Raw genomic sequence first — 13962 nt, 5'->3', positions numbered from 1 at the left:
TTAATCGTGCTGGTGACGAAGCGATGAATGAGACGGTGGACTGGTGAACGGATGTGGCCCTCCTGCGCGGTGTATGGAATGTATACCAGGTTGGCAATAGTGTTCCACCAGGTAGATGCAACCACTTTCTCGGGGAGATCTTTGTGGAAAATTTCCAAGAAAGCTTCAAAGTCTTCATTTAGCATGGCGCTTTGGTCATAGATTCCAAGCCTCCACGCAAACTCAGCCATGCTTCATTGTCGCAGCTCCCCACCAAGAGAAAAAGAAATTGTATTAAGATTGTAGTACTCACTACCACCCCAGAATGAGATGGTAGCAAAGAACTCCCAACATAGTTCAACGAAAACCGGTTCCTGGATTTTAAACAATTGAAGCCAACCATCACATATGATGGTAGAATCCCCCATGTTACGCTCCTTCACCAAATATGGTGTCAATTCCTCCTCTGGGCCAACCTTTCCCAGCCAATCCCAGTCTATTGCATTCGGTAAGTATATCTCTTTCTGCTTCAAAGCTTCTAGCTTGTTTTTGGCACGGGCTTGAGATGATTTCGAGGTGATTTGGCCGAAAGATAGCCACGGGATATCTCCTTGGCTTCCCCCTCTTGAAGTTTGACCTCTTCTAGACATGGTGCCTTGACTCTTGAAAGTTGGAGATTTTGCAAAAAGTGAAGAACTTGCTTAAGAGAGGTTGTGCACGGAGAGTGTGTGTGTAAAAATGAGTGAAACCCTTATTTTACAGATTATAAACCGTCTGTGTAAGTTGGCTACTCGTCGAGTAGACCCGCGTATTCGCGATTTTCTTGGGATTTGTGCTTGTACTCGGCGAGTAAAGCATGCAAATTGAACAAAAATCGATTTTTTTCTTATTTTTAAACCACCACCCCACACTCTAAGCATTGCTTTCCCTTAAGCAATCATTTAAAAACGCATTTTCAGAAGAAAAATGAGAATAAAACGAATCCTAAGAAATTAAAAAGAAAATAAAGGAAAAAGAACGGCAAACTCTTAAACTCGGGTTGCCTCCCGGAAGCGCTTCTTTTGAAGGAGTCATTAGCTGGACTCCTTCCCTTCTACGTTGCTGCATTTCCTTCCAGCAATAGGCCTTCTTCCATGTCTTCATTTCTTGGGACTCCTTCTTCATACCTTTTGACTCTATGTCCATTGACCTTGAAAGGGGTACCATCTTTTGAAAATAACTCTATAGCACCATGTGGAAACACCTTCTTCACTATAAAAGGATCATCCCATCTTGACTTGAGTTTGCCCAAGAAAAGTTTGAGTCATGAATTAAAAAGCAACACCTTTTTCCCTTCATGAAACTCTTTATTGTCCTTGATCCTCTTATCATGCCAACTCTTAGTTTTCTCTTTATAAATTAGAGAGCTAGTGTAGGCATTATTCCTAAGTTCCTCAAGAGCATTCATTTGCATTGCTTTCCATAAACTAGCCTATATGGTGTAGTACCAATAGGTGTTTTGAAAGATGTTCGGAAGGCCCATAGTGCATCATCTAGCTTGTCCGACCATTCTTTCCGATTGCTTCCCACTGATCTCTCCAAGATTCTCTTTAAAGCTCTATTGGTCAGTTCGGTTTGTCCACTAGTTTGTGGATGGTAGGATGTAGAAAATTTATGGGTTACCCCATATTTCCTTAGCACCTTCTCTAGTTGATCATTGGCAAAATGAGTGCCTCGGTCACTAATAAGAGCTTTTGGAACCCCAAATCTCCAAAATAGTTTCTTCAAAAACCGCACCACCACCCGACCATCATTAGTTGGCAAAGCTTGTGCCTCCGCCCACTTGGATACATAATCTGCCGCCACTAAAATGTACTTGTTGCCTTTGGACATGGGAAATGGTCCCATGAAATCGATACCCCACACATCAAATACTCCGCACACTTGAATACTAGGTTGTGGCATTTCATTTCAGGATGAAATGTTTCCCGCTCTTTGACATGCATCACATTCTTTGACAAATTGGGCTGCATCTTTAAAAATCGTGGGCCAATAAACCTAATGTCAAAGATCTTCTTAGCAGTGTAATGTGCTCCATGATGTCCACCCGTGGGCCCGCTATGATAATGCTCCAAAATCTCTCGGCTTTCCTTCCCGAACACGCATCTTCGTATGATCCCATCCGCACAGCTTCGGAAGAGGTATGGCTCATCCCAAAAGTAATACTTTAATTCAGAAAAGAATTTCTTCTTTTTTTGACTGCTAAAATCTTTTGGGATGTATTTGGTAGCTAAGTAATTAGATATATCTACGAACCATGGCTCTTCTCCCGCGGTCACCATAATGTACTCGTCCGGGAAGTCATCTCCAACTTTATCTTCTTGCAGTTGCGGGTTTTCTAGCCTCGATAAATGGTCGGCTGCTACATTCTCCATTCCTTTCTTGTCGCGTATCTCGATATTAAACTCTTGAAGAAGTAGAACCCATCGTCTCAATCTTGGCTTGGCATCCTGTTTGGCAAACAAATACTTGATAGCAGAGTGGTCAGTAAAAACAGGTTTTTTGGATAAAACCAAATAAGGGCGGAATTTATCAAAGGCACACACCACAGCTAATAATTCTTTTTCATTGGTGGTGTAATTCTCTTGGGCCGGATTTAGAGTTTTGCTAGCACAAGATATGGGTCGAAAGTGCTTATCAACCCTTTGACCAAGGACAGCTCCTTGTGCAAAATCACTAGCATCACACATTATTTCAAACGGTAAATCCCAATTTGGGGCAACAATAATCAGGGCATTAGTCAATTTTTCTTTTAAAAATTCAAATGCCTCTAAACACTCTTTAGTAAAATTAAATGGTTCATCCTTTAAAACCAATTGCATTAGAGGTCTAGTTATTTTAGAAAAATCTTTTATAAATCGCCGGTAAAAACCCGCGTGTCCTAGAAAGCTTCTTATGCCCTTCACATTAGTTGGTGGGGTTAATTTGGCAATGGTGTCAATCTTTGCCCTATCCACCTCAATTCCCAATTTGGAAACTTTGTGGCCTAAAACTATACCCTCCTTGACCATAAAGTGACATTTTTCCTAATTAAGGACTAAGTCGGTCTTTTCACACCTAGCAAGCTTTAGGTCAATATTCGTGAGACAATCATGGAAGGAAGATCTAAAGACAGAAAAATTTTCCATAAAGACTTCCATGAATTTTTCCACCATATCAAGGAATATGGTTGTCATGCACCTTTGAAATGTCGCGGGTGCATTGCATAACCCAAAGGGCATGCGTCAATAAGCAAAAGTCCCACTTGGGCAAGTAACTGTGGTCTTTTCTTGGTCCATTGGGTCTATGGGTATTTGGAAATAACCTGAAAACCCGTCCAAAAAGCAATAATAACTATGGCCCGATAATCTTTCTAGCATTTGATCAATAAAAGGCTAGGGAAAATCGTCTTTACGAGTGGCATCGTTTAACTTACGATAATCGATGCACACTCTCCAATCGGTTACCGTTCGTGTCAGAATAAGCTCATTCTCCCCGTTGGTTATGACCGTCATCCCTCCTTTCTTGGGCACCACTTGGATCGGACTCACCCACGGGCTATCGGAAATGGAATATATGATTCCCGCATCTAAAAGCTTGACCAATTCTTTCTTGACCACCTCTTGCATATTTGGGTTTAGTCTTCTTTGGTGCTGCACAACCTACTTTGCTCCTTCTTCCAGGTTAATCTTGTGAGAACAATAAGAGAGGCTTATCCCCTTGATGTTAGTGATGCTCCATGTTATGGCTCGCTTTCGCTTCTTCAAAACTTGCACTACCTCTTCCTTTTCAGATTCAGAGAGGTCAAAGGCTATTATCACTGGCTTTTGATTACCATCTTCGAGGAAAGCACACTCCAAATGATTTGGTAACGTTTTGAGCTATGATTTTTCAATCTACATGAGGGACTCGCCAAGTGCAGGTAAGGTACTCAGCGAGTTTACAGCTGAATTCACAAATTCTGCTTTTTCTTCGATAGGACTCGGCGAGTAGATCGGCCCTACTCGCCGAGTAGATATTTCAGATTGCTTCAATATTTCTTCATACCCATCTTCTTCCAACAACCTCTCGATCTCCATTAAGTCTTTTTCAGCATCAAATTCTTCATCAAAAATGGTGGTCTTGCTGGAATCTTCATCTTCACCTTCTTCAATCAATTCATCCAGCATGTCAATTGAGAATGCCATGTCATCACTATTCCTTGCATGCTTCATAGCTTGATCCACCCCAAAAGTAGCCGAATCATCTCCTACCCGCAAAGTGAGCTTTGAATCTCTCATGTGCACTATAGCACTTGTCATGTTGAGGAAGGGTCTTCCAAGGATGATTGGGACTTGAGGATCCGCCTCCATGTCTAGAATTATGAAATCTGCGGGAAATACAAATTTGTCTACCTTGACCAATAAGTTTTCACATATTCCTCTTGGAAAAGTGACTGTCTTGTTTGCTAAGTGAATCGCCATACGAATTGGTCTTGGTTCCGGGAGATCCAGCTTTTTGAAGAATGAATAAGGCATTAAATTCACACTTGCTCCTGAATCAGCCAAAGCATGAGTGGTAGCTAAGTTGCCAAATTGGCAAGGCAAAGTCAAGCTTCCCGGGTCACCCTTCTTCTTTGGTAGTTTGTTGAGCATGGCAGTTGAACAATTCTCATTAAGTACCACCTTTTTCACTTCCTCCATCTTCCTTCTATTTGTAAAAAGTTCCTTAAGGAATTTCGCGTATTTCGGCAATTGTGCGACAACTTCAATGAAGGGTATGTTGATTTGAAGAGCCTTAATGTGGTCAAGAAACTTCTGGTACTCTTCTTCCTGTTTTTCTCTCTTAGCTCGGGCTAGATATGGCATTGGAGGCTGAAAGGGTTTTTCAGGAATCTGATTTTTCGGATTTGGCAGTGGACTCGTCGAGTCCATATTCTGGACTCGGCGAGTAGGATCTGCAGATTGAAGGTTTTGACTTTTGTCTTGAGTTTCTTCATCTTCCTTCTGCATTTCAGTTGGTGCTTCATTCTGAATAGGTGCCAGAGGAGTGATTATCTTCCCACTTCTTGTTGTGACTATGTTTATGTGCGCGCCTCGTGGGTTGTTTTCGGTTTTGCTAGGAAGTTCGCCCGGTGATCTTTGGTTTATTTGTTGAGCAAGTTGCCCTAGCTGTGTTTCTATGTTGTGGATAGATGCTTGCTAGTTTCTAAGCATGGTCCTTGTTTCTTAAATTGCAGCATCATGATCACTATGCCTCTTTTCTGAAGCAGCTACAGATTTGGTTAGCATTTTTTCCAAACTTGGTTTTCTTTCTTGTGTTGGCTCCTCCTTTTGGTAAAAACCTCTTCCTTTCTGCCTGAACTTCTCCTCTTTATCCTTCTTGTACACTTCATAAGGGAGCCACTCTTTCTTTGGTTTTCGCCAATCTTCATCATATATGTCCCCACTTGAGTAACAAACTTGCACCTTCTTGTTGCCATTTTCATCCAAGTCGCAGTCTCTAGTAAGATGAGGCCCATTGTAGTTTTCACACCCCACCCGTATAGCATGTATCATTTGGTCCATTTTGTCCATCCTCCTATCCATGTTTTTCAACATGGCCATCACTGCTGATAAGTCTTCTCAAGCTGCATAGGCGGACCCTCTTGTTACATCATTTCATGGATTATGGTATTTTCTAGAATGCTTAGAGAATTCTTCAATTAGCTGCTTTATCACTGGAGGTGCCTTCTTCGTAAGTGGACCTTGCGAGTCAAGTAATTGCCTTGTTCTAACATTTACTCTATCATAAAAGATGGAGACTTCTTGCTGACTATTGAGGTCATGATGTGGGCAATTCCTTAACAACCTCTTGTACCTCTCCCAAGCTTCATATAGTGACTCTCCAGCTTGTTGTTCAAAGTTGTCTATGGCTTTCTTGATCGTGGATATCTTGGATGGTGGGCAGAATTGATCAATGAACTCTTCTTTCAGTTGGGCCCATGTAGTGATGGATCCGGGGGGTAGTGACTTGAGCCAATCCTTTGCAGCACCCTTCAAAGTAACCGGAAGCATGCGAAGTAGCTGAGTTTCCCGAAGCACATTAGGAACATTTAAATAATCAGCTACATCATTAACTTCATCCAAGTGCTTGTAGGCGTCTTCGTGATATTTTCCAGTGAAAGGGATTTCCTTAAGTAAAGCTAGGATATGACCCTTGAGCTCAAAAGTAGCAGTTGCGGGAATTGCGGGCTGCACAAGTCCCGTGCCAGTGTCATTGCGCATCCTCTTCTTCCATTCCCCCATGGGGACTTCATCGATATTAGCCATGATAGCTAACTCGTCCTCAAAATCGGATCCGTGCTCATACGTATGTTCTTCTTCTTCCTCGGTCTCATACTCAGTGTCTTCTTTAATCGGGTCTTCAATTGTCAAGGAGGCGCTGGATGCTCCTGATTTGCTACTCTTCTTCTTGCTGAAAATGGACTTGAGGTTCTTTAGTGGAGAATTCTTTGAAGAAGCGGATTCTCCAACGACTTTTCCCTTGCTCCTCCTTAATGCGGATTCTGGGTCTTCTAGAGGAGGGACCAGAGGTGATTCAAATCCTCGGGTCATGAAACAACTGCAAACAAACAGGAAAAAACGCATGAGAAGAACAAAAATAAAATAGTACAAAAATTAAAAATACTTTTATAAACAGCGATCAACTCGCCGAGTAGGTGCAATTGCACTCGGCGAGTGGACTGTTTACAACTAAAAAAATTAAAGCTAATTAAAAGACTTCTAAAACTAAACTAATAATTTCTAAAACCTAGCCGAATTACTGTATTACTGAAAAATATAACTTTGTGCAAGAAAACTCACACAAAGGATCGATAAAATTAGGAATTAAATTTAACTTTGGAACCGTTCCCCGGCAACGGTGCCAAAAACTTGATGTGTGTAAAATGCAATGGTTTTATTCCTACTTTTAATTAATAAATTTAGCACACAAAGGCAGTGAACCTGTCTTTTAGTGGTATAGTTGGATAAGTAGGGTGTCGAACTCAGGGAACGGAAATTAAACTAATAACTAATTTTAACTAAGCAAGTAATAAAAGTAAAAGGGTTTTTCTCTAGTTTTACAAGACTAGAAACTTAAACACACCACTTAAGCACTTAATTAACTAAATAACGAAAACAAGTAACTAATTCACCAAATTTGATAAAGATGTTTCTGTTTAGGTTCAACCAATTCACTCCTATGGTTATTTTTGAATTTATGATAGATTAATTGCAATTGGTTACCAACTATAGTGGTTAAGTTCATGTTCATTACTACTAACCCTTAGACAATTAATTAATTCAAGCAGTGATCAAGTGTTTAAACTAATTAATTCCCTAGTTTAATTATTTGGATTAAATAAGATTTGTAATTGGTTAAGCAAATTGGTGTTTCAATTAACCTCTTGTTTGTTGGTTTCTCAAACAAGCTCACACATTAATTTACCCATTCTCTTGTTAATCCTAGTTTCATATTCATTATTCCTAAGCATATGATAAGTGTTCACATAAACATATGAGGTTAACAACTAAGAGATGTTCATGCAGCTTAATTGTCTTCCAATTAACAGAAAATAGTTGTGGTTAATGCATAAGGTTATTTAACAAACTTAATTTAATAGATCACCAATAAACAATCAATCAAAAAGTAATAATTAAACCATAGGAGTTACTTGGTCTTCCCAAACAGAAACAAAAACGAATTTAGTTCATAGTTGCAGTAAAAAAAAACACAGAAACAAGTTCAACTAAGCTAAACATGATTAATCTCTAAGATTAAATGGAATGTATCACCTAAATTGGCTTAATTCTTCAAAGGATTTAAAACTAGGGTTTCTCAGCTCCTCAAAGGGTTCTTCAATCGCAGATGCACCTTCCAAAAAGCCAGAAAAAAATCCCCCAATTCGGATAAAGGCTTGGTATTCATAGTTATCACAAAACAAGGGCTACTCGGCGAGTAGACTCGTTGACTCGCCGAGTACAGGTACAATCTTTATGTTGCCAGGAGTCTTGACTTATCTTTGGGAATCTTCTTGGGTACTCGCCGAGTACTCTCGTCTACTCGCCGAGTACTCTCATTTACTCGCCGAGTAGGAGTGTGTTATTCCTTCTTTCTTCAATCTTTGGTCTCTAATTGCTTCTCCTTGTTCCTTTTACTTCCAAACATGCCCTTTTGGACGGAAAACATAATTTAAGCATTATTAAGTACCTTTTGTCCATATTATGCACATAATTAGCTAAAAATGAGTAAAAATGCATGCTAAAAATATGACTAATTATGCAAATATTAGGAGGGTTTGATTAGATAAGTCAGACTGCAACCAAAACCATTGTTGCATTAACAATGAAATGGATTACAACTTTTCAAACTATGTTTTTTTAAGAAACGAAAAGGAATCTCCAAGGGAGGAAGAAGGCTTCGTTCTTAAAGTATCCCAAGTTGCTTCAGATGATCCTGAATGAAAGGTATCCTCAGATCGAGAGATCTTCTGATACTTTGGACATGAAAGCCTTGGGTCCTAACAGCATTAGGCTCATGAAGCAATCAAGACAATTTGCCAAAGTTTCCTTTCAAGGATTAAAAGAGTTGGTTAAATTTGGAAAATTTGCAGAGACAGAAGGTGTCCAAGTTTCTAATACTCCAATTGCTATAGTGGCAGAAGAACACATGACACCGTCAAGGTCAAATATCAGTAGTTCCGTTGAAGTCTCTGATGATGATGATAAGAATGATGATGATGATTATTCTGATGATATTGATGATATGAGATTTCATTTTTTTGTTCCACTAAAGGAGCCAATTAATGAAGTCGTGATTACCTCGGCTGAGACAGAGACTGAAATCATTATTTTCAGGAAACCGAATATTCCAACGCCCGAACAGATGGATGCACTTATCAACGAACTACAGTCTATTGCAAGGAAGCCTCCCCAAGTAGTTTCTGTAACTGTTGAATCTCCATATGGGAGTGATAAAGATGAACCAAATGCCTCACTGATGCCAAAGAAGCGAAGACGGAGAGATCCAAGGTCGGGAGTGCTTATCCCTGAGATAGTACAACAATCAGTTTGTATAGTTAAACCAGCCCCGATTCATGAAAATGTTCAAAGCGTAATCATTGAACCAACCCAAGTTCATGAAAATGTTCAAATCGTAATCATTGAACCAACCCAGGTTCAAGAAGATGTTCAAGGCCCAATTGCTCAATCAGCCCAGGTTCATCAAAACATTTAGAGCCCTAATTTTGACGATGACTTTAATTTGATAGCAAATAAGGAAACTTTTGCTTCAGGAAGTTCTTCAGCTCCACCACCTCCATAGCATGATGTTGCATCAATTAAGCTGGCCAAGATTCTTGCCTTTCAAGATTCTATTCCTCTGTCTAGAGGAAAGGGTATATGTATTGGTTCCGAACAAGAAGGTGATGAGGACTTACAACATACGATCTCTGAGCTTAAACAAGAGATATTTATTTTGAAGCAGGATTTCATTGAAAAGAATCTGCTAATCGAGAAGTTGATGTGAGACTTTCGGAGCTAGAACAAGAAAATTCTCAAAAGAATAAACATATCTCAGAACTCCAAGCTAATCTTGGTGGACTAACAACTTTCTACTTTGATCTCAAAGACAAAATGATTGGAAATTTTGGTGATGAGTTCAAGTGATCTAGTTCTGACAGTGGAAAAGCACCTGAGACTTCTAAGAGGGTGGTGGTTAGACCTGCCCCAAATTCCAACATTGATCAATATTTGTCTTCTGGTCCTACTACAGCTGAAGAGAGAAGGGAGAAGCAAAATAAAGTAAGTGTATTAAAGAAAAGTAAAATCTTTCTAATGAAGAATTCTTATCAGAATGTAACTGGTGGTCAACCTCAGATGTTCATCAAAGAAGTTGGGAAAAGAAAATTTGCTGATAGATACGATGATCGTTCAGGTATTCACATGTGGGGATTTGAAGCTGACAAAAACATGCGGCTTGTGAAAAAGAGGAGCAAAAATATTGAATACTATGAGAAGAAGGTTGATTTTTTTTTCTTGGACTAAGGTTGATCTTGCAGAGCTAGTCTATGCTCCCTTTCACAATCCTACAAATGATCCCAATGCCTGGGATTTTAAGTAATTTCTAGAAGACAAATCGAAGTATAACTTTGCAGGTCTGTCGACAGCGTCCTCATTCGTTAGAAAGGTCAAAGGTGTTATCGATTCGCGCACCAACAAAACCATGATGAACGTTATGTGGCTGCCTATAAAGAAAACAAAAAAGATTCCTTTCTCACAGCCTATACCTAATGGTTTTTTAAATAATCTTTAATTCTTGGTATATGATGAGGCAACAACCTCTTTGGTGATCAAGATGGAAAAGGATCCGTTCCATATTGTTGATCCTAGGGATTTGCTGAGACTTGGTGAACATGACATACACACTTTAACTGCATGATCGCGAAGACTATTGATCAGAATTTGTGGGCAGGAGCTTTAGCTGGTTCTGATGTTCATCTTGTGGTGAAACCATAAAGCTAGCCAACAATAAACCAAGGGGGAGAGTGTAGGGTCTTATTTTTGTGGTATATACTGGGCTTATATTGTTATTTGGGATGGGTTTTGAGCATTCTAACACTTCCTAAGTGTACATGCAACCCTAATAACCTTGGATCTATGTTTGTCTAATTATCATGCAAAGTTGAATTCCAAGGTTATATTCCTATCTAGCATACATGGGTAACAATTTATAACTTGAATGAATGATAGAATAACTTACCTTGTTGTTGCTTATGTTCCTTGAAACCTTGTGAGCCTAGCACCCCAAGTGTGATGCCTCAAATGCTTCATACAACACCAAATGCTCTTAGAAAGAATTTTGAGAGAATACACACTTCTTAAAATCAGCCTAGCCCTCTTGTTTCATACGTGTGTAACCGATTTTGGTGGAGAATGGGACTCTTATATAGTGTTAACGCATCTAGGGTTACACCATGTAAACCCTAATGTGTCATGACTCTTCATCTCCATGACCCATGGGTTTGCAACTCCCATGGTGCATCCTATGGGTGGTACCCAACTTGATAATCCATGGAGCTTCTTAGGCCACTATACAAAATATGGATGATTTACATAATCAACCCATGTACTTAATTTGTTATCTTTTGATCACTTAATTAATTCTAAATTAATTCTTGATCAAACTAATCAAATAATATTCTTAATATATTAGAACTTATAATATATTAATAATCTTATTTCTCTCATTTAGTCTATCCAATTGCATGGTGCCATGCAACCCAAATGGACCACACCGGGTCGGGTCAAGTACTGACCAGAAATAGTTATGGACTTAGACACCTTATCCAACAGTCTCCCACTTGGATAAGAATAATAACTATAATTCTAGTACTTCAGGAACCGACCAGCAATCGTAGCTCTTTCAAGGTCTCTTGGAACTGAGAAGATTACGATACGCCATTTAAGATAAGTGATCATATAATCCTCTGTTCTAGATATCAGCCGGACAAATACATGGAACAATGTCTTACTTATTGTCCAGTAGTTTGTTTCCCTATTTCCGATTTGTTTGACAAAGAACTTAATTGAACACATCAACTTAGTTTTGACCGGGCTCGGTACATAGGTCAAAACAAAATCATCGAGGAGCCCAGATATCAGCTTCTAATCCAAGAAGAAACAGATAAACTTCGACTCATATGTTTGTTCTACCACTCATTGAATTATACACAAAAGCACGTTTTATAACATCGAGTTACCAATGCGTTTTCGTACAATCAATGCATAACCATCTCGTAAGTAACAAATCATATCTCTAGGTTTTTACGAATTATATGATGTTACCGTCTCACAATCACTCGAGATAAATTCCATGAAGTGATTCCAGTGAGCGTAGGTTGAGTCCAACGCTCAGAACGTATGAGCACTCATGATTGTTGTAGCCATGTCCAACACCTTAGACCTCTGCAACAAATCATGACAGTCTTGATTCATACCTACTTCCTACATATGACCGACTGTGGAGGTTTGAATAATATTATATACCAAACATTATTATTCTGGAAGTCAAAACATGCAAAAGAAATATAGTAAACGATCGACAAGAGATAGCAACACTTTACTCATAAATAAAACACTTTTTCTTAATCATCTAATGTCAATTACACTTTAAAATTTTCGAGGTTATCTAACTACTAAATCTAATATCATCCTTCAGCCCTATGCTCCGAGCATGCTGGAGATGCTTATCCCGAGTCAGTCCCTTCGTGAGGGGATCTGCTGGATTCTCATCCGATGATACCCTCTTTGCTACGAGGATTCCTTCTTCTATTTGATGTCTGATAAAATGGTATTTTCTGTCAATGTGTCTGGATCTCCCGTGATCCCTGGGTTCCTTGGCTAAAGCAACAGCGCTTTCACTATCATAGAGAAAATTCCATTGGCTCTTTAATAGCCGGTATAACTCCAAGGTCCCCAATGAAGTTCTTCAGCCATATCGCCTCCTTTGCTGCCATGCATGAGATCTAGACTCTTGTAGGAGAAAGGAAACGTGTTAGAAGGTGTGGGGAACCTTTATAGCCATGCAAAGTCTTAAAGCTTTCGACTTTATGGATTAAGAAGTATTAAACTGGCCAGATCTGGAATATGGGGTTATGTCTTAATCGTTTAAGACATTAGAATGAGGAAGTGAGAAACTGGAATGTACGTTGGGCGTAATCCCAATACGTGCCGCGTAGTGGGTCGCGTCCCCCGTTTCTGGAATGCAAGGGTACGCCCCGCGTACTGCTTGTTGTTGACTTTTGTTGACTTCTAGGGTTTTGGTCAACATATGGACTTTCGAGTCAGGGATGGGTGAAATGGTCTTTTACCCTTTTGTGGGATAGTGGAAAAGGGTGTAGCATAGCCTTGGAAGCCGATAATAATTAGAATGATTATTTGTTGTGATTAGGCGGGGCTAGGTCGTTGTTTCGAGATTCAGAGATATCGAGCACGTGAGATTCTAGACATCATACGAGGTGAGTCTTCTCACTATAAGGTACCTGGAAAGGTACCTATGTGTGACCGGAGGGTCTTGTATGCTATGAGATGCATGTCTTTGTATGCCATGCATTGCATGTTCTGTATGCGTTATGTATGTGATATGTATGCTATGTATGATATGGGCCGGAAGGCATTATGACGTGGACCGGAAGGTCAGGGAGTCATGGAGCAGAAGGTCGATACGAGTAGGACCGGAAGGTCTACTGGGACTGGGAAGGAAGTCCCCTGAGACACATGGACCGGAAGGTCGTGTAGAGTATGGCCGGGAAAGGTGTATGTGTGTAAGGGTATTTTGGGGAACTCACTAAGCATTTAGGCTTACAGTTGTTGTGTTATGTATTTCAGGTAGTACCGAGGACCGTGGGAAGGCACCGGCGTGACTCGTACACACTAGAGAGAGGATTTGATTTTTTTGTGATCTTGGGATAAGATATGTTTTGATAACTATTGTTGGATATTTTTGAAAATATTTTATGTGAAAATGGTTGTGACAAATTGAAATTTTTTTTTTGAAAATTTTGTTGTGACATGTTTCAAGAAGTTGAAGCCTTGAAGATTACTCTTGAAGTACAAGCAAAACATTGAGATCTTTGATGAAAGAAGAGGATGATTTTAGAGATGTTTGGAGAGAATTTTTGAGTGTGTGTGTGTGTTTTGGCTCTCGGCCGAGGTTTGAAGAAGAGAGGGGAGAGAGGTGGTGAGGTGACTTGCATGGGAACATGAGATACCATGCCTTGATACATGGTGTGTATTATGGAGGTGGCACCTCCAAAGTCAACTCCCCCCATTTCATTTCTCTTTTTTTTTGTTAAATGGTGTTGGGCCGAGAGTTTGGGCAAAGAAGGGTAGGGATGGAATAGTTTGAGCCCAATAACACTTAGTTATGATCTTTGGAAGCTAAACATAAAATTTTCAACCCATT

At 39.8% G+C, this 13962-nt stretch overlaps 1 protein-coding gene and 1 non-coding gene across 2 annotated transcripts; one reads left to right on the top strand and one right to left on the bottom strand.

Moving 5' to 3' along the window:
* Positions 1 to 1823: 1823 nt before the first annotated feature.
* On the bottom strand, positions 1824 to 4844 carry LOC145096287 (uncharacterized). The gene is made up of 2 exons (XM_079034036.1): positions 4045 to 4844; positions 1824 to 2694 (listed from the first exon to the last, which is right to left on the bottom strand). Exons 1-2 carry the CDS (start codon positions 4842 to 4844, stop codon positions 1824 to 1826), a joined length of 1671 nt encoding a protein of 556 aa, XP_078890162.1.
* Positions 4845 to 5796: 952 nt separating this feature from the next.
* On the top strand, positions 5797 to 5903 carry LOC145096357 (small nucleolar RNA R71). The gene has a single exon (XR_013703766.1). It is a non-coding gene; the product is annotated as a small nucleolar RNA R71 (small nucleolar RNA).
* The last annotated feature ends 8059 nt before the right edge of the window (positions 5904 to 13962 follow it).

Source organism: Lactuca serriola, chromosome 3, assembly GCF_051521515.1.
Source record: "Lactuca serriola cultivar US96UC23 chromosome 3, Lser_US96UC23_V15, whole genome shotgun sequence".
NCBI classification, from domain to species: Eukaryota; Viridiplantae; Streptophyta; class Magnoliopsida; order Asterales; family Asteraceae; genus Lactuca; species Lactuca serriola.
The sequence above is the reverse complement of the archived record's forward strand: the minus strand, read 5'-3'. Positions and strand labels throughout refer to the sequence as shown.